General features: G+C 42.5%; 1 protein-coding gene across 1 annotated transcript; it reads left to right on the top strand.

Moving 5' to 3' along the window:
* The first annotated feature begins 547 nt into the window (after positions 1-547).
* Positions 548-19,984, top strand: LRIT3 (leucine rich repeat, Ig-like and transmembrane domains 3). The gene is made up of 4 exons (XM_036274456.1): positions 548-713; positions 3,700-4,172; positions 16,542-16,847; positions 18,728-19,984. Exons 1-4 carry the CDS (start codon positions 598-600, stop codon positions 19,888-19,890), a joined length of 2,058 nt encoding a protein of 685 aa, XP_036130349.1. The 5' UTR covers positions 548-597; the 3' UTR covers positions 19,891-19,984.
* Positions 19,985-20,349: the final 365 nt, after the last annotated feature.

Below are 20,349 nucleotides of genomic sequence, written 5' to 3' on the forward strand. Positions count from 1 at the left end.
TCGAAGCATTGGGTCTAAAAGCACATCTGAGCACAGGCTTCGTCTGCTTTGCTTTTGGAGATAGCCAATATGTAGCAATATTGATAACTCTATTCTAAATCAATTTTATATCATGTGCTTCTATCTTTAAAGCTAAATTTTGTAAAACTGATTGCTATGCATGCTGGCAAAAAGCAAATGCACAAAATAAAATTTATAATGTTATAATGTAAATAATCTGCCGTATTTCTAGTATCTGCTACAATATTGAATCATTTTTCAACATTATGTGTAGCTTCAAGGTGTAGCAGTGACATCCACAAGAAAGGAATTTAATAGACATTTCCTTGAAAATCTAGATATGGGCAACTATTGAAAATTTCTTGACATGTGTTTGATTTTCACTTTCCTTAGAATGTGTTACTTTGCTGAAACCATATTCAAAGGTTAGGAAGATTGAACCCCTGCAAAATACACTTGAAGGTTAAGTAACTACGGATCTCAGCTAATCCTGTGTAATCTGCTCTTAGTAAATGGCTGTTTGCGTTCCAGGCACACCGGTCTGAATGCTTAGGGTTTGGTTTTTACCTTTGGTTCAGATAACCTCTGAAGGGAGCAATGCGTCTCCTAGCCTGTCTGGGCATCATGCTTAGCTTTCTGGAAGGAGTGAGCTGCTCGTGTCCTTCACAGTGCACCTGCGATTACCACGGCAGAGATGATGGCACAGGATCGAGGTACGCTCCTCTCCTCGCTACTAAGGGTTCTAAGGATTCTGAGGAAAAGGGCTCCACCATCAGCCTTATTTTGAAAGCAAACTGTTGATCCGAAATCAGAGGAGAAAAGGTTTAATTTGCATAAGCTGTAACTTAATTGTGTTACTACCGGTTGCCAATTGCGTTGTTTTCTTCTTGAGCAGTTTAGCTCTTAAAAGCCCGTCAAATAATTTGAGACTCTCAAGCACATTCTGTGTCACAGAAATATTCACTGCACTTGTATTCAGAAATGTTCGCTTCAGGGGGTCGAGTGAAATGCGCGGCCAGCTCAGCCTGATGATGGAAAGCAGCGCCCATCAGGATGCCAGACATGCCCAGATCATTTGCGTCCTGGGTTTTCCGTTTCATCTGAAGGGTTATTCATGCCAACTGGACAGAGCTTAAAAAGTAGAAAGGAAGATCACAAGAGTGAAATTACAGACGTTCATAATTTGAATTTTTCACTTTAAGATATTGGAATTTACAAAGGAAAGAGGGTGGAAAGATATGCATCACGCCTGAGACACTGCAGGGCCGTGCAGAAGTTATGTAACCTCTGGGTCGCTCTAACATCGACCTGTGAGGTGAGAATAATTGCATCCTCATACAGGAGTCCTTTGAAATAGAAATTCATTGCAAAAAGGAACTCTTGTTTGCTAAACATGGTAGACCATGATTTTTTTTTTCTAGAGGATATTTAATGACAAAATCAGATTTATTTGTGACTCAGTTGATGGTTTTGTGATTTTAGAGGTTATTTTAACAGTGAGCCTCTTAAGTAATTTGTTCAAAGAGTCGCTCAATTCATGTTCTACAACTTTAAACAAACTAATAAAAGTTAGAAATATAATACTGAGTAGTTTGTCTTGTTAGTCTATAAACTTTAACCAACTCTTGGTATCTGTTTGAGAGATTCACCAGGTGGTTTAAGACAATGAGAAGAATTAATAAATTAAAGACCTGCTTGGCTAAAGCTATGTCACAGTCAGTGACTCAGGCCAGGGTACTCGAGAAACAATCACAGAAATGTTTCCTTCTCCCTGGTGTCCCACTATGGATGGATTTTATGAAAATCAGAGTGTATTACTCTTGGCAAGAACTGTAGAAATAATCTAATTTTACTGTTGCTATTTAAAAAATGAAACCATACAGAGGCTAAAAGACTCACTTGTGCGAGGTCACAGCCCTGAGGCGAGAGTGACTGGTTGGCAGAGACTCCAGGTCTTTCAGCTTCTAGTCCAGGCCTTTGCCCATTACGCTGGGATGCTGACTTGATGAGTGGGAACTGGGTTATTCTGGTCTGCAGCAGCACTGAAATTTGTGATGGAGAGTAGAGATGCAGAGTAGGAGGTATTGGAGAGTTCCGATGCTTCTGTATGGTCTTCTCCTGAAGTTACAGACAGCAGATGCTCGCAGGACACTGCAGCTTTATGCTGCTTTTACCCCTCTCTACGCTACAGGCTGCTTTTAAAGGTCACCGATTTAATGTGATGTGTTTCACCGAATGGCTGTTTTGCTGTTATTGTTTACAACATGTACAATATAATCATGCTTTGCAAACACATTTCATTGTTCATTTTCAGCAATCCACTGGGAATAAGTATACAATGGGAGATAAATAGATCTTTTTCCAAGTTAAATGCATCCAAAGTCTCTGATTCTCCATACTTTTCACTCACACGTGGGCCAGGCTTGTTTTTCTATGCCTGTTTCACATGTGCCTCTAAGCAAGATCACAGTGAGACTCGCTCAAGGTTACTCAAGTTAGTGAGTGATAAGTGGAATAAACTTGCAGTTTCTGGTTTATTCCTTGGGCTGGAAGCAATACACAAGTCGCATTGTTAAAACAGAGCTCAGCTTTAAGCATCCAGTGTGAACAATCCCTCCCTCCCTCCCTCCCTCCCTCCCTCCCTCCCTTCCTTCCTTCCTTCCTTCCTTCCTTCCTTCCTTCCTTCCTTCCTTCCTTCCTTCCTTCAAAGGGATCAATTTGTGCCCTGGCCGGTGTGGCTCAGTTGGCTGGGTGTCGTCCCATACACCAAAAGACTGCTAGTTTGATTCCTGGCCAGGGCACATGCCTGGGTTGTGGGCTGGGTCCCCAGTGTGGGGTGCGCAGGAAGCAACTGATTGATGTTCCACTCTTACATCGATGTTTCTCTCTCTCTCTCCTTCTCCCTTCCTCTCTCCTTTTCGTCCTCTCTCGCTCTCTAAAAATCAATAAAAATAGATTTTTAAAGAGGCATCAATTTGTAACTTCAACAGAGGATACTTTAAAAATGGACCATTTCATAAAGAGGTTAAGGGTACACGTTGGAGTCGAACAGATGAGGGTTTGGAAGGTGGCTGTGTAACCCAGTAGCTGTGTGACCTTGGCAAGTTAGTAGGCCTCAGTTATTTTAGCTGTAAAAATAAAATTGATGATAAAAATAGCAAGCACCCATTGAGTGCCTATGATATGTCAGGAAGGTATAAAATTGTACATCAGTTTCAATGAACCACCCTTACAGAGCTGTATGGGAAAATGAAGTTGAGCCATCGGTGAGGACTGTCTTGCCACAAAAGTGGGGGCAGAGCTGAGATTTGAGCCAAGATCAGCCTGACTCAAGAGCTGGTGCCTTTACTTGTTCCCAGTGTCTACCTCCTAGGGCTGTTTGACAGTCCCATAGGGTAATGGATGTGATGTGTGTCGCCCAGGACTGACACACTAAGAGCTCCGTCAACATTAGGTTGAACCGCATGAAATTGCTTGTATTTGATCATTTTCAACCTATAGAAATGGCCATTCCATATAGTTAAACCTAGAAGAAGATGATGATGACAAATTATTCATGAATAGGTCAGCCAGGCTGAACACATACTTTGTGAATACCAGTAAGGAATGAAAAATTGATACATGTTTCAAATGAGCATTGTTTCTTCCCATGGGTCTCGGAAAGCAGGTTTCCTTCCACTGCTCTTGTTGTGACACTAGGTCGGTGCTATGCAATGACCTGGACATGAACGAAGTCCCTGTGAACTTCCCCGTGGACACTGCGAAGCTTCGCATAGAGAAGACCGTCATCCGCAGCATCCCCGCCGAGGCCTTCTACTACCTGGTGGAGCTCCAGTACCTCTGGTTGACTTACAATTCCATCGCCAGCCTCGAGACCAGCAGCTTTTACAACCTGGGGCAGCTGCACGAGCTGCGCCTGGATGGGAATTCTCTGGCTGCCTTCTCTTGGGCAGCTCTTCTGGACATGCCCCACCTCAGGACCCTGGATCTGCACAATAACAGAATAACCAGTGTGCCAAAAGAGGCTGTCGGCTACCTGAAGAACCTCGCCTACTTGGACTTATCAAGCAACAGACTCACCACACTGCCGCCAGAATTCCTGGAGAGCTGGTCCCACGTACTTACACCCTCACCCAGAGGCCCGAGACTTTCACCAAGAAGAATTGTTCTTGGTAAGCTCACAAGCCTGTGTGTCTCAGGTCCAGATAATTTGCTCAGCATACCTTCAGATGTCCCGTCTTTTCATATTTATTGAATTTGGTTGCTTACTCTGTACTTGCGCTTTGAATGGAATAGTACTTTATCAGTGGACCTAGGTCAATTTACCCATTGCCTCTGTGTGTGTGTGTGTGTGTGTGTGTGTGTGTGTTGAAGGAGGGAGGAACGTTGGCCTCATAAACTGAAGGACTAATGCTGCTGTTGGAGAGCCTGGGGCTGAGTGACAAAATCTACCAACCTACCCTGGTTCCTTTGAGCACACCAATGCTCTATCCTCTGCCACAGTCCCCCTCCGCTCTGGTGTCCTGGCAGCTCCTATCGGGCTCTCCAGGAGCGGGAGGGGGCATCGCTGTCTGCACGAGGTGGCAGTGGTTTAATTAGCTGGGGAGGACTGCGGCCCCATTTTCCTAATCTGAAGAGAAATGCTGAAGACTCCAGTTCTTTTACTGGCCCCCGGTAGTGTCCTGATGGATGCGGTCTCACTTTAGCTGTGATTGGTTTTTGTGTATTTCGACCTTAACTTTGTTTAGGTTCTGTGGATATTTGTCTTGGGTTCTTAAAATGTAACTTCCCCCCAGTAAAGTCTCTTTCGTGTCTTCCCGTAGTGCTTTGCAAGGTGCTCTGCACATGGTGAATGCTTGGTTGAAACAAGTGAGCTGAGACCCTGCTCAGGCAGATCTGTGGGCAGCGAGGCCTTTCACGTTTATGTACGAGACACAAACCTGAGACTTTGATCAGTCAGTTTGATTTCCCCAAATTTTGTTCACCTGGTAAGGCTGTGCTGTCAGTTCATAAGTTATGTCCATCGGGGCTGCAGAAGAGGTTGTACTTCTAAGAAGGATGAACGAACTAGTGAGTGTCTGGCCAGTGAAATGACTTAGAAGCCTTTTGGCATTAGAAGCAACTAGATGCTAAATTTGTGCCAGGGATCCCTCCTGACCATATCAAATGTTTGCCGAAGTCAAGTATAAAGAAACTATATATTTGATATTTTTTTTATCATCAAAGAAAATGCTGTGACAGCACTTAAATGGTTTTAGCATTGCTTTTGTTGAAACAATATTTTTGGTGCTCATGAAACTAAAAGCATGAATAATAACAAGATACAAAGAGAAAAAATCACATAAGCTTTTTAATATCGCTATTTCACATGTGTCCACTGCTTGCCTAGTCCTTCAAACATTTTTATTAGAAAATAAAAGAAGTACCTGGCCGGTTTGGCTCAGTGGTTGAGCATCAGCCCATTCACGAAGAGGTCGCTGGTTCGATTCCTGGTCAGGGCTCATGCCCAGGTTATGGGCCCGATCCCCAGTGGGAAGCATGCAGGAGGCGGCCAATCGATGTTCTCTCTCATTGATGTTTCTATCTCTCTCTCCCTCTCCCTTATTCTCTCTCTAAAATCAATAAAGAGAAAAATTTTAAAAAATATATATATATGTAAAAATAAATATCACAGGATGGGTTAGAGAAAAAGACATTAATTTAATTTAACAATAGTTGTGGAGTCATTATGTACACTGTGAGGAACCACGTAAACCTACACTGTAGTATTTATTTACTTTAGCCACTAATTTGGACTCCTTATGAGATAGTCTAATAGCTAGAAATTGTCTGAATTTAAATATTGAGATTCTATTTGTCTACAGTTTTTCTATGCTTCTTTGGAAGCAATTCTTGGTTCTAATAGAATTAGCCAGTGGAGATATACAGTAGAAAATAAAATCAAATTAATAAATTACCATTAATAGCTCTCTAATGATTAGTTACTGATATTACTATGAAGAAGCAATTTCTACGATGTCAATATTTTTCACTTGTGAGTTAAATCTGCTTGAGAACTTAGGGATCAAATGTCAAAGCGTTATGAAATTTTATTGTCCATGGAGATAAACAGCTTTATCTATGTTTTAGGGTTCAGATTCTTTAAAAGCAGGCTCTCTAAAGGCGGTAACATGAAAATACTCTTGGTATTACCTTACATTTCAAAAGCAGGGCATGTAATTGTATATACAGCACAACCATAACTATTTTGGAATGTGCCAAGAAAAAGACTGAAACGATACACTAGCTGGTTAACTGTCCTCTTTGGGTGGTGGGATATCTTTTTACTTTTTTATATTTTTAAAGCATTCTGTGAAGATCATGCATTACTTTAAAAATAATGATAATGTTATGATAATGAACAACAAAGGCTATTTTGAAGCACGTCGAGCCAGGGTGGCAGCTGGCCCTGGCAAAGCTGTGCCAGCCAGGCAGCCACGGGGGAGACGTGCTACCCTCCCAAAGAGGACGCTTCACGTGTGTGACTCACACACGGAAAACTCGGTTTTCTCATCTGGAAAATGGAGATGGGAGGCTGACCCAAGGCTCATAGGACTGCACGGAGAACACAACGAGACATTTTATTATTTATTTAATTTATTTTTTTATCCTCACCCGAGGACACTTTTCCATATTTTTTTCAGATAGAGTGGGAGGGAGAGAGAGGAAGAGAGAGAGAGAGAAACATCGACGCGAAAGGGACACATGCTGCCACCCTCATGACCCAACTCATGACCCAACCAGGGCCAGGGACAAACTACAACGGAGATTCATGCCCATAGCGGGAACCCAACCCGGGTCTCTCTGGACCGCAGGCCGATGCTCTAACCCCTGAGCCAAACCGGCCAGGGCCATAATGAGACATTTTATGTGACAGTTTTTTGGACGATGAGGTGGACAGCCTCTGAGGTTATGATTTTAGATCAAGAACAAACCACAGCAGCCGGGACCGAGATGGGAGTGTCTTATAAAGAAATACTTCTCTACGTTGGCTTGTTTGTTATTTTAATTCTATTTGAGTCTTCAGATTTCATTATTAAAATCAGTGTTTAACAGTAACAATTCTATCTGTCCTGGTGCCCTGGAGAATTTACTCGTGTACTATTATAGTGGGATGCATTCTGCTTTTATTTCATTTTGATTGTCCTGTGTTTATTATTGCTAGCAGACCGAGGTTCGAATGGTAGTCACAATAGTAATGGCTAATATTGATGGCGTGCTTACTCAGGGCCACGCCTAGTTCTTATACTTTACAGGTACACCTTCTCAGTCTCATGTTAACCCTGTTGTAAGTACGATTTCATTCCCATGTTATAGATGAGGAGACAAGGTACAAGGTAAGCCGCGTGCCCAGATTCCCTCCCCACGCAGGGATGGAGCCAGGATGTGAGCACAGGCTGTTTGGCACCAGAACCCATGCTCGTCCTCACTCCTTTGTAATTCGAGGAATGGTATGTAATAACACCAGGTTTACTTTCCTCCCATATGTTTTACTTTACTGATGTTGTGTATTTATTTAATGAAAATTGAGGGAGACGCTTTTTCACTACTCCCTCTCTCTTCTACATGAGTAAAACTACCAACTTAATAAAACTGTCCTTTAATGTATCCATAAAACATACACTAGTGTCCTGCAAGTACACCTTTAAATTAACTGGGAAGCTAGGTTAGATTTTTGGTTGGAAGTACAGGTAAATTTCCATGGCCTCGTCCTCAAGAATAAGCAAATATTTATGCAGGCAGGCTCCGTAAGGCCGGCACTGTTTGTCTTGGAGGAAGACGCCTGCAGTAGGAGAAGTCATACAATGCCTGTTTTGGGTGCTTCTCCCTGGTACCCAGATTGCTCGGTTGTAAATGTGGAGTCCTCTCCTATTCGGAATGGAGTTCACCTGAAGGGCTGCGGCGGCTGAGCGCTTCCACAGAATTTTCGAGATGGCATTGATTCGGTTCAGCAAGCACTCCTCAATCCCTGTGGGCACGCCTGTCCTTTGCTGGAAGTTCCACGTAACTAAGACTGACTCCTAGCCAGGCGCCCTCCTCAGGACTCCCAGGGTAGCCCAGCCTTCTGGAAAGCCCCATGAGGTGGGTCCGTAATCATCACCACCCTCGTTTAACTGCTGATAAAGAGGCAGAGTCAAGCTTCCAATTCACAGTCCATCTCCAGAGATGCCATTCTTTTGTTCTTTAAACTTTTATTTATTTAGTTTTACTTTTTATTAAATTTATTGGGGGTGACATTGGTTAATACAATTATATAGGTTTCAGGTGTATACGTCTATAATACATCATCTGTATATTGTACTGAGTGTTCACCATCCCAAGTCAAGTCTCCTTCCATCACCATTTATTCCCCCCCTTTCCCCCCACTCCCTTTCCCTTTGGTAATCACCATACTGTTGTTTGTGTCTATGAGACCTTTTCTTTTTCCTGCTTAATCCCTTCACCTTTTTTCACTCAACCCTGCAACCCCACTCCCCTCTGACAGCTGCCAGTCTGTTCTCAGTATCAATGAGTCTGTTTCCATTTTGTTTGTTCATTAGTTTCCACATATCGGTGAAATCACATGGTACTTGTCTTTCTCTGACTGGCTTGTTTCACTTAACATGATACTCTCCGGTCCATCCATGAAGTTGCAAAGGGTAAGATTTCCTTCTTTTTTATGGCTGAGTAGTAAACTTTTTAAAATTGAGAAACTGAGGTCTAATTTGCATACAGTAGATCTTAAGTGTATAATTGGTAAATGATGATACATGTGTACTCCCCAAAATTCCTTCTCCCTCATCAAGATACAAAATAATTTAATCACTAGGGACGTTCCCCAGTGTCCCTTCTCAGTCAATCTCCTCCCACGCAGGCAACACTATTTTTATTTGTATCCCCATTAGTTAATTTTGTCTGCCCTATAATTTCATATAAACGGAAGCGTATAAGAGGTAGTCTTGTGCCTGGCTTCTTCCCCTCAGCATTACATTTCTGAGACCCATTGTGTACTGGTAGGTCCTCATTGCTGCGTCGTATTCAGTTTCATGAATAGACCAATTGTTCATTCTTTCTCCTGTTGCTGGACTCACGAGCTGTTTCCGGTTTTTAGCTCTTATGAATTAAGCTGCTATTTACATTCTTGCGCAAAGCTTTTTTTGTAGCATACCATTTCACGTCTCTTATATAAATTCTTAGGATTGAAATTTCTAGGTCATAGGATAACTGTATATGTAACTTTTTAAGAAACTGCCATTGTTTAAAGAGGCTGTACCCTTTTACACTCTCGCTAGCACTGCAAAAACAGTCTGCTTGCTCTGTATCCTCACCGGTACAAGTGTCTTTTCCGTTTCAACCCTCTGTGATTTTACCTTGCATTTCCGTGATGGCTACAGCCTGTCCCAGACTTAGGATGGTCCAATGAACCACTGTGGTTCAACGTACGGTTTTTCTACTTTACCATGGTGCAAAAGTGATACAAATTCAGGAGAAACTATGCTTCAAATTTTGAATTTTGATCATTTCCAAAGTTAGTGATGTGCATTATAATATTCCCTCATGATGCTGGGCAGTGACAGCGATCCTCAGTGCCAGGCAGCCGAGGGATCACGAGGGTCACAGCCACGCTCTGATAGGAGTGGACTGTACTGCCAGCACTTTCTGCATATTTTGTTTTATGTTTTGCATCCCATCCTGTCTACAAAAGCCCATCTGTTGTCTCCTGCTTCTGGTGATGAGGAAAAGAGGAAGGCAATTACTCTTAGGATGAAACTCAAGATAATTCACTGTAGGCTAACATAAGCGTTCTGAGCACGTTTAAGGTAGGCTAGGCTAAGCTGTGACATTTGGTAGGTTCGGTGTATGTAGTAAATGCATTTTTGACTTGCAATAATTTCAACCTACAGTGGGTTTATCGGGATGTAACCCCATTGTAAGTCGAGGAACGTCTATAATGATGTTGACCATGTTTTTATTTGCTAATTGGCCATGGTATACTCCTTTATAATTTTTTAAGATTGTTTATCTTTTTATAGTTGAATACAAGTCTTTTGTCAGTTATATGCATTAGGAATATTTTCTTTACGTCTGTGGCTTGTCTATTCATTTTCTTCGTGATGTCTTTGGTGAGAAAGTTAAACATTGTGATGACATCTGACTTATCGGTGGTGGTTGTTTTTATAGTTAGTGCTTTCTGTGTCCCATGTAAGAAATATCTGCCCACCTCCAGGTCACAGAGATACTCTACTTTCTTTATAGTTTTAACTTTTAAGCTTCATATTCTTAGTGTTTATGCTTATGGCTGTCATCCATCTCGAAAAAGTTTTTAAGTATAGTGTGAAGTAAGGGGCTGAGGTTTATTGTTTTCCAAGCAGATGTGCCGTGTTCCAGCACCATTTGTTGAAAGACTTTTCCTCTCCCCCTTGAATCGTTAAACAACACCACTGCCTCCTCCGAGCTGACTAAGGCATGGTGTTTACCTTCGAGAACTTTAGTTTGTAGAATAACTGTTGTATAGGAATTTATTGCCGACTCTTCACAAGAAAATTGGCCCATTTAATCTAACTACTGTGATGCATGGAAAGCATTACCCTCCTAGGAAAACGATAAGGCCAAGTTCATCTGGCTTTCGCCAATCACAGCCAGATAAAATAAATTAACTAATGCACATTACTGCGGTTGTGGCTGGTATGTTGCTTTAAAGGAATGCAGTACAAGTAACACTTTAACTTTGGAGGGTTCTTGTACCTTTGTCCCCAGAAGAAAAAACACTGATGATGAATGTATTCAGCCCTTAGATTACTGTTACTCAGGTTTTAAAAGTTGTACCTTTGACCTTAGATGTTTCAAGCTGGAAAAATGCACATTTTGTTCTTGAGGGACTTAAAAATACTTTCCTGGTTTACATAACTTTTAGATATTACAAGTTGGATTAATTTTTTAAAAGAAATTTGTTTCATTGTTAACACATTTTCTAACAGTTTCAAAGAATGAATGAAACAGCTAACGTTATAGCCCTTTGATCTTTCCCTATGTAGATGTCTGTGCCCCAAACAGCGCTGCTTTGACATTTGTCCTTTGTAGATAACAGCACTTATACCTGCCACCTTTGACTCTAGATGTTTTTAGGTGATGAAGAAATGAGTTATGGTAGGAGTATTAGACTAAGAGGTTATAACACGTGGGATGTCGAATAATGTACAAAGTCAGAAAAGTGATCTCTCTGTGCTGTAATGCCCTTTGGTGTGAAACTGGAAAAATCATACTAGCTTCCTGAGGTCATTATAAAACATAAACCCATGGAGGTGGAGAATGAGAGTTTTAAGATCAGGATGGTGAGGTCCATATCCTGACTGCATATAGTTGGGCAGATCCCTTAATCTCCCTGAGCGTTGCTTTGCTCCTCTTTAAAGCGGGGATGATACTAATGGCACCCCCTCATGCTACTGTTGAGGTAGACAGATCCATTGGCATGCTTAGCACCACTGGGGGACAGTTTTCCATGTCTCTCACATCTCTGCATGTCTTCTGAGCAGAGAAGCACACTGACAGCCTTTTGTCCTGAACTATCTTTTCAAGGAGGTTTGTGTAGAGAGCCGCTTAAGGTAGAGGTATGTCTTGCTCCAGAGCCCAGGGCAGGCATGCTTCCTGCCCAGTGTAATAAAGATAATGTCTCCTCCAGAGCTGTGAATAATAAACTACTCTTCATCTCTGAACAGGAGTCTTGGGTCTTCTGCCAACATCTATGAAATTGGCCAACTGGGTTGAGGTGGTCACCCTAGAGTAGGGTAAAACTCAGACCTTTTACAATTCTTGCTAAGTACAGTCTTTGTAACATAGGCGGCAATCAATAACTGTCAACCTGTATTGTTATTATTTTATAAAGAACAAGTCTGGAGTAACAAGTGTTTTGAAAGTATAAAGTATTCTACACATATTAATTATTACATGACAGAATGAATTTGATGTTTGTTGGCAGGTTGAATAGAATTCAAGTCAATGTTCGGGAACTGGTCATAGATTCACAGGACTAAATGTAAGAGGAAATCTAAGGTAAAGTTCACCATGGAAGAAAAGGAATTTCTAAGATTTCTAAAAATGGTAAAATTTTACCAACACTGGCAGAAAAATAATGACCAGTCTACTGTAATAAAAATAGGCACAGATAGAAATCTAGAATTTATGATGAACAGTTAAACCTTCCACCATGGTTGGAATATTTTAAAATTGCAATTCTGTCTTTTCTCCTTAGGAGTTGTTGTATAATCCGTTAGTAAAAAGCTACAACCACAAATCTTTCGGGGGTGAATCCCTTCAAACTTGGGCTTTATGGAAGGCTGCTGTGGGCCTCACCTCGAAGTCCTTAAAGAGACTTTTGTCTGACTGAAGGCTCTGAAGCTCCATCTGCGATCCTTCCAAGAACTTAGCAAATGCTTTCATAGTCCTACCCATTCTGGATACGATTTTGTCTCTGAAGCTCTTTCTTAGTTGAGAATTTTGGAGAGGCTTGGAATAAAAACGTTTTATTATTTTTTTAAACTTTCAACCACAATTTACATTCAATATTACTTTGCATTAGTTTCAGGATAGTGGTTAGACAATCATCTACTTTACAAAGTGATCCCCCTGATATTTCAAGTACCCACCTGGCACTGTACATAGTTATTACAGTATTATTGACTATATATATTCCTTATGCCGTTCTTTTTTTTTTTTTATCCTCACCCGAGGACATTTTTCCATTTTTTGTACAGATAGAGTGGGAGGGAGAGAGAGGAAGAGAGAGAGAGGGAAACATCGATGTGAAAGGGACACATCGAGTGGCTGCCACCCACACGACCAACCAGGGCCGGGGACAAACTGCAACCGAGGTACGTGCCCTTAGCGGGAACCGAACCCGGGTCTCTCCGGACCGCAGGTGGATGCTCCAACCGCTGAGCCAAACCGGCCAGGGCCCTTATGCTGTTCTTTACATCCCCATGACTATTCTGTAATTTGTGCTTCTTAGTCCCTTCAACTTTTTCATCCAGCTTCCAAACCCCTTTCCCCTGTGGCAACCATCAGTCTGATCTCTGTATCTATGAGTCTGTTTCTGTTTTGTTTGTTTGTTTGATTTGCTCTTTAGATTCCACATACAAGTGAAATAAATCTATGATACTTGTTTTTCCCTGTCTGACTTATTTCACTCAGCATAATGCCCTCTAGATCCATCCATGATGTCGCAAATATCAGGTTTCATTCTTTTATGTGGCCAAGTAATATTCCATTGTATACATATACCACAGCTTTTTTATCCACTGGTCTGTTGATGGGCACTTGGATTGCTTCCTTCTCTTGGCTGTTGTAAATAATGCTGCAATTAACTCAGGGGTGCATATATTCTTTTGAATTAGTGTTTTGGGTTTCTTCAGATATATACCTAGAAGTGGAATCGCTGGGTCATAAGGTAGTTCCTTTTTTTTTTTAATTGTCTTTCTTTATTGACTTTTAGAGAGAGAGATAGAAACATTGATGAGAGAGGATATTGATTGGCCACCTCCTGCATGCTCCCCACTGTGGATCAGGCCCACAACCTGGGCATGTGCCCTGATCAGGAATCAAACTGGTGACCTCCTGGTGCATGGGTTGATGCTCAACCACTGAGGCACACCGGCTGGGCAAGGCAGTTCCATTTCAAATTTTTTGAGGAACCTCCATCCTGAAACAGTTTTATTATCGAACCAAACAGGTTGCGGTTCTTTTATATTTATATTAAATCTTTTAGCGGCTCACAGTTTCAGTCTGCTGGAGCGCGGGCTGGCAGGAAGGAATTGTGCGGGTCCGCTGTCCCTGCCGCCCCGCAGGTTGGGAGGAATTTCCAGACCCCGGGTCCGGGATGGTGCGGGCCGCCGCTGCCGCCACCGCGACTCTTCGTCCAGCGATGCAGAGCGGGGTTTGAAGACCTGACGGCCAGCATTCTGCTGCCTGAGTGAGTACACACGGAGAGATGGCCAACTGAACTTGGCCTCGAGGCTGCCACACGGCTCGGTTAGGCCAGATCTGGGTCCCGAGATGTATAACGCTTACGGCGGAGCACGTTACCTACCTTGCGCTCAAAGATGCAGCTGCTGCGCTGGAAGCCAGAGAACCGGCTCAGGCAAACCCCAAGGGTCCCGGGGCGCCTTGACCCCTGCACACGGGACGTGAACACCGGCAGCCGTCCAAACCCTTCAGGTCTGGCACCGCGCCCTGCTGGCTTGATGGCGATTGTTTCATCAGGTCCAATTCCTTGTCTCCAGGTCCTGGAATACAATTTGAACTCGGAATTTCTTATGTTCGCAGTGGATGTCAGTTGAAAGATAAAGTTTTCTAAGGGATCGGTCAAAAGGGATGGGTTTTTTTTTTTTAATGCCTGTATTAACAAGTAAAATAATGGATATTTTTGTGTGTAACAGAATTTTAATCCTTGAGGAATGAAAATGGCAGTAATTTTAATTTTATATATAGTGTTGCTTATTCAGTAGTAGTTAAAATTAAAGAAGAAGATACTCAACATCACTAAACTCCAGGGAAACGCACATCAGAACCACAAAATATCACCCCCACTGTCAGAATGGCTGTTACGAACAAGGCGAGAAGAAACAAGTGTTGACGAGGATGTGGAGAGAGGGAAGCCTTGTGCACTGTGGGTGGAACGTAAATTGGTGCAGCCGCTGTGGAAAACAGTGTGGACGTTCCTCAGAAAACTGAAAATAGAACCAGCGTACGACCCAGCAGTTTCACTTCTGGGTGTTTGAAGAAATTCAAACACTAATTTGAAAAGATGTGTGTGTCCCTGTGTTTATTGCAGCATTATTTACAACAGTGAAGGTACAGAAGCAACCTAAGTGTCTATCGACAGACGAGTAGATAAAGAATATGCGGACATATATACTACGGAATATTATTCAGTCATAAAAAGGCATGAAACCTTGACATTTGCAACAATGCCAATGGTCTTCGAGGGCATGATGTTACGTGAAATGTCAGAGAAAGACAAATTCCTCTTGATTTTTCTTATATGTGGAATCTAAAAAACAAAACAACCTCATAGGTAGAACAGATTGGTGACTGCCAGGGGTGAGTGGTACAAATGGGGGAAAATACAGTGCATTGCTGAGCAACACCAGAAAAGCTTATTGTTGGCTAGTGATTTATGACTACAAACAAACACAAAAATTTCCTTTTTTAGAAAAGAAAACAGCCCGGCCTGTGTGGCTCAGTTGGTTGGGCTTTGTCCCATGCATCAGGAGGTTAATTCCCAGACAGGACACATGCCCAGGTTGTGGGCTTGATTTCTTGGGGTGGGGGAGGGCGGTGTGCAGGAGACGGCCAATCAGTGTTTCTCTGTCATCAGTGTTTCTCTGTCATCAGTGTTTCTCTCTAAAAATCAATAAAAATACATTTGAAAAAAAAATCTTTTATATATAAACATATTTTATATTTACATTTCATATGTTCCTTTAGCTGATGTCTTTCCTTTACATTTTATTATGAGCAGCAAGAAGACACCAGGCAGCAGTTTACAATCTGTGTGGAAATATCCTTAGCTAGAACATTTATTTATTGAGTATGTTTTCTACTTTCCACATTAACCACAGGTGACAGAGCTGCTAAACTCTCTGCCACTCCATAACAAGGGTCCCTTTCCTCTAGTTTCCAGTGGCATTTTCCTCACTTTCCTTTAAGCCGAAGCTGACAGCCTCTTGGAAGGCAAAACATCGTGGCCGGTAACTGAAAGCTACGCAGACCCTGAAGGCACTTGCAGCCCCGGGAGGCTGTCCGCTAACGGCACTCCTGGCTCTGATTCTCTCTTGGAGGGAGATTTGAACATGCACCTCCATGGCTACCACATATAACATTCATGTCAAACCATGTTCTAACCTCTACCAATCGTTCCAGTCTTTTCTCCTGACAGTACCTGCATCTCACTCAATGCTTTTGCTACCCAGAAGTTGTGCTACCTCAGGATGTCTGCAGATCACACAGTCATGACGTAGTGCCTCTCGGCACCCTATAATACTTCTAATAATATAAGTACTTTCATGGAGCCCTAGAAATAGCTCTATCACTGTGATTATGGCACTCTGTGGTACTTGTTTGCAAATCTTGGCTGACACGAATTAGCAATGTGACCTTGGTTAAATTATTTGGTTTCTCTGTGTCTTAGCTTCTTCACCTTTAAAAGGGGGATAATAATACTCTCCTACTCATAGGGTTATTGGAATTAAATGAGATAATACAGGTAAGTGCTTAGAACAAAGGACAGAGTAAGTAAGTACTCAATGACTGTTAGCTATGATCATCAACAATCCGAACTGACAGGATTTCTTCATTTAGGTGGCCAGATGGCAGGGCAGAGCTGACAGAGAGGTGACTCCATTTCATCCCTGAGAGTACTTCTGTTTTTAGGGAGACAGTGTAGACACCTGCTTCTCCAAGAGGCTGTGACGTAAACTGAAGCCATCAGAATGACCTTTATCAGCCTTTTCCTCCCTCCGGTTTAGGTCTGCAGGACAACCCTTGGTTCTGTGACTGTCACATTTCCAAAATGATCGAGATGTCCAAAGTTGCGGACCCTGCCATAGTACTTCTTGATCCGCTGATGGTCTGTAGTGAGCCCGAGCGCCTGACAGGGATTTTATTTCAGCGGGCTGAGCTGGAGCGGTGTCTGAAGCCATCGGTGATGACCTCGGCCACCCAGATCACGTCTGCTGTGGGCAGTAATGTCCTGCTGCGGTGTGATGCTACTGGCTACCCCACCCCACAGCTCACGTGGACAAGATCTGACAGCTCACCGGTTAATTATACAGGTATTTTCTTAATTGAGGCTTATGTTGAAACAAAGAGTTTTCAAAGATCTGTTTTTAATCTCATGTTTTGGGGAGATTTGCAGTTGGCTGGTTAATTCTAATAAAATAGGCCAAGACTGTTAGGTAAAAGGTTCATTTTATTGGTTAATGTTTTCCTCAGTTTATCTGACTAACTAGATATAAGAAATTAAAGAACCTGATTTTTTTCTTAGAAAACAACATGACCCAGTTCATGAGTGACTGCAGATAAGACCTTTGGCTTGCTGCATCATCTTGGACATGGCTCACTTAAGACTATATAACCATTACAATGTCCTCAGAAGGATTTTCATACCAGTTTCTTATTTTTAAATGATTATTTAAATAATTGCATGCAAACATTATTATGAAGCAAAAAGTATACTTTTTAAAACTATTGGTAGGAACTTTTCAGATCCTACTATGTGCTTTGGCCTTTGTTTCAGTAGTGATAGTCTGATGATTAAAGCAATCTCTTCTTAAAACTCTTGAAAATTAAATTAAATTGAGATTCAAATAATAAAACCTGATGAGATTTTTTAAAAATCAAGGCCTGATATTCCTACAAACAGATCATAAATGGCACATACCTTGAGGTACTGAGTTAAAATTGGGGCTACTGGGATACTGTTTAGTGTATGATTATTTTTCAGAAAGCTTCAGAAAACGAGACAGAATGGAAATACGTTAGATTTTAGTGTTTAGAAAAGTAAAATTCCATTAAAGAAAAAAACTATATATTATTCTGCAAATAAAAGAATCCATGGTTTACTATACAAGCTAAATAAAAAATGAAAGATTAAGAATACAAATTATGACCCCTCTATGCCAGAACATGATCTGCTGTGCCCTCTGTAGATAGATAGCATTTTATCACAATGAAGAAATATTTGTGGAGATATTTAATTAAAGTCTTATGATAAATATTTTATAGAACTGCACCGAATTAAAATTGGAAAGAATCATTGAGATCACGCCTTATCTCCTAATTTTAAAAGTACAGGAACAGACGCTTAAAGACACTCTTGACTTGTCTAAAATTACATGCTATTTAATGGACAAAAGTTTACTAAAATCAAGTCTCCCAATTCATAGCCCTGTGTCTTTTAAAACTACTCTTCTCGCCCTGGCCGGTTTGGCTCAGCGGTTAGAGCGTCGGCCTGCGGTACAGAGAGACCAAGGTTCGGTTCCCGCTAAGGGCACGTACCTCGGTTGCAGTTTGTCCCCGGCCCTGGTTGGTCGTGCAGGTGGCAGCCACTCGATGTGTCCTTTCACGTCGATGTTTCTCTCTCTCTCTCTTCCTCTCTCTCCCTCCCGCTCTATCTGAACAAAAAGTGGAAAAATGTCCTCAGGTGAGGATAAAAATAAATAAATAAATAAAACTACTCTTCTCCAGCCCTGGCTGTTGGCTCAGCGGTTAGAGCACTGGCCCGCGGAACGGAGAGACCTGGGTTTGGTTCCCACTAAGGGCACGTGCCTCCACTGCAGTTTGTCCCCGGCCCCAACCGGGGCCGTGTAGGTGGCAACCAGTCGATGTGACAGAGACACATCGATCTTTCTCTCTCTCTCTTCCTCTCTCCCTCCCCCTCTATCTGAAGATAAATGCAAAAATGTCCTCGGGTGAGGATAAAAACAAAAAACAAAACTATTCTTCTCCATATAGACTCACGGCACCTGGCGTGACCTAGACCTTCACGTAGGCGATTCATGGAATCATCATCTGCCGTCAGGGACTTGTAGTGTGGCATTTCCCTCTTGGCTCATGGGAAAGGGACACATGCAGAACCTAGTAGTTGCTTCTTTTTCCGTCGGCGTGTTTCTTTCTTCCCCCTCACGGAGTTATATCTATTTTTTTCTTCCAGTGATTCAGGAATCTCCAGGGGAAGGAGTCAGATGGTCCATAATAAGCTTGACAGGCATTTCTTACAAAGATGCTGGGGATTACAAGTGTAAGGCCAAAAATCTGGCTGGGATGTCAGAAGCCATGGTCACTGTGACAGTGGTTGGTGTTGCTACGGCCACCATAGCATCAGACGCTTCAGAAGGAAGAAATGGAGATCACCCTGAGCCAGAAGTCCAGCCAGGATCCAGAAGATCGACATCCTCGCCTGGTTTACCACCGTCTCCCTGGCTTTCTTCCTCCTCTTCTTTCTCCCCCTCTGTTTCCACGTTTCTTTCTACTTCTACTTCATCTCCTCCCTCTGCTGCTACCTTCTCCTTCTCTCCTTTCTCCTCCTCCATTGTTACTTCAACCACCACTTTAAACACTAAAATCTCAACAAGCGCCACCACGGCCAGCCAGCAGTCACTTCTGCTCCATCCAGATGGGACAAGAAATTTAAAGGTGGAGATGGGTAGAAATAAGCTTCCCCCAGCTATTGTAAGTGAAAAAGAAGAGCTAGCACCATTGGATCAAGCAATGCCTGTGAAGACGTATACCACTATAAAAAACCTCAGGTCAGTCAGTGAGACCAGAGAGAGTGTGACCTTGATGTGGAACACTGTCAACACCACACATAACTCTGAGGTGACCGTGTTGTATTCCAAGCATGGTGAAAAGGACCTGCTACTGCTGAATGCAGACTCCGGCAAGAACCAAGTAACCATAGATGGCTTGGAGCCTGGCAGGCAGTACATAGCATGTGTCGGTCCGAAAGGGGTGTCTCCCCAGAAAGACCAATGTATCACCTTTTCTACTGACAGAGCTGAAGAAGGTTATTCTCAAGGGCCCTTCCTCATTGTGGTGAGCGGTACAGCCTGTGTTATCATCTTGCCATTGATTGTTTTCCTGTTGTACAAAGTTTGCAAACTGCTGTGCCAGTCAGAATCCTTCTGGGAAGATGATCTGGCAAAAGAGACATATATCCAATTTGAAACCCTGTCCCCGAGGTCTCAAAGTCTAGGGGAACTGTGGATACGAAAGCACAGAGATGATTCAGAAAAGTTGTTGCTTTGTTCTGGGTCAAGTGTGGAATCTCAGGTGACTATTAAAAGTGAGGGCTCTAGGCCAGAGTATTATTACTAAGGTTTTATAGCTCAGGCACTCAAGAATGCAAAAAGTTTCTTCCAAAAAATGAAGTATCGCCCTGGACGGTTTGGCTCAGCGGTTAGAGCGTTTGCCTGCGGTCTGGAGAGACCCGGGTTCGGTTCCCACTAAGGGCATGTACCTCGGTTGCAGTTTGTCCCCGGCCCTGGTTGGTCATGTGGGTGGCAGCCACTCGATGTGTCTCTTTCACGTCGATGTTTCTCTCTCTCTCTCTCTTCCTTTTTCTCCCTCCCACTCTATCTGTACAAAAAATGGAAAAATGTCCTCGGGTGAGGATAAAAAAAAAAAAAAATGAAATATCTTAGGGTGTATTTGACTCTTTGTTTGGATGACTTTTAGGTAGCCCTCCACATCCTCCATGAAAATCACAAATGGAGTGATTTTAATTGTGTTTAAAAAACCTACCACCAGCCCTGGCCGGTTTGGCTCAGCGGTTGG

This window comes from Molossus molossus, unplaced genomic scaffold (genome assembly GCF_014108415.1).
Source record: "Molossus molossus isolate mMolMol1 unplaced genomic scaffold, mMolMol1.p scaffold_m16_p_1, whole genome shotgun sequence".
In the NCBI taxonomy this organism is placed as follows: Eukaryota; Metazoa; Chordata; class Mammalia; order Chiroptera; family Molossidae; genus Molossus; species Molossus molossus.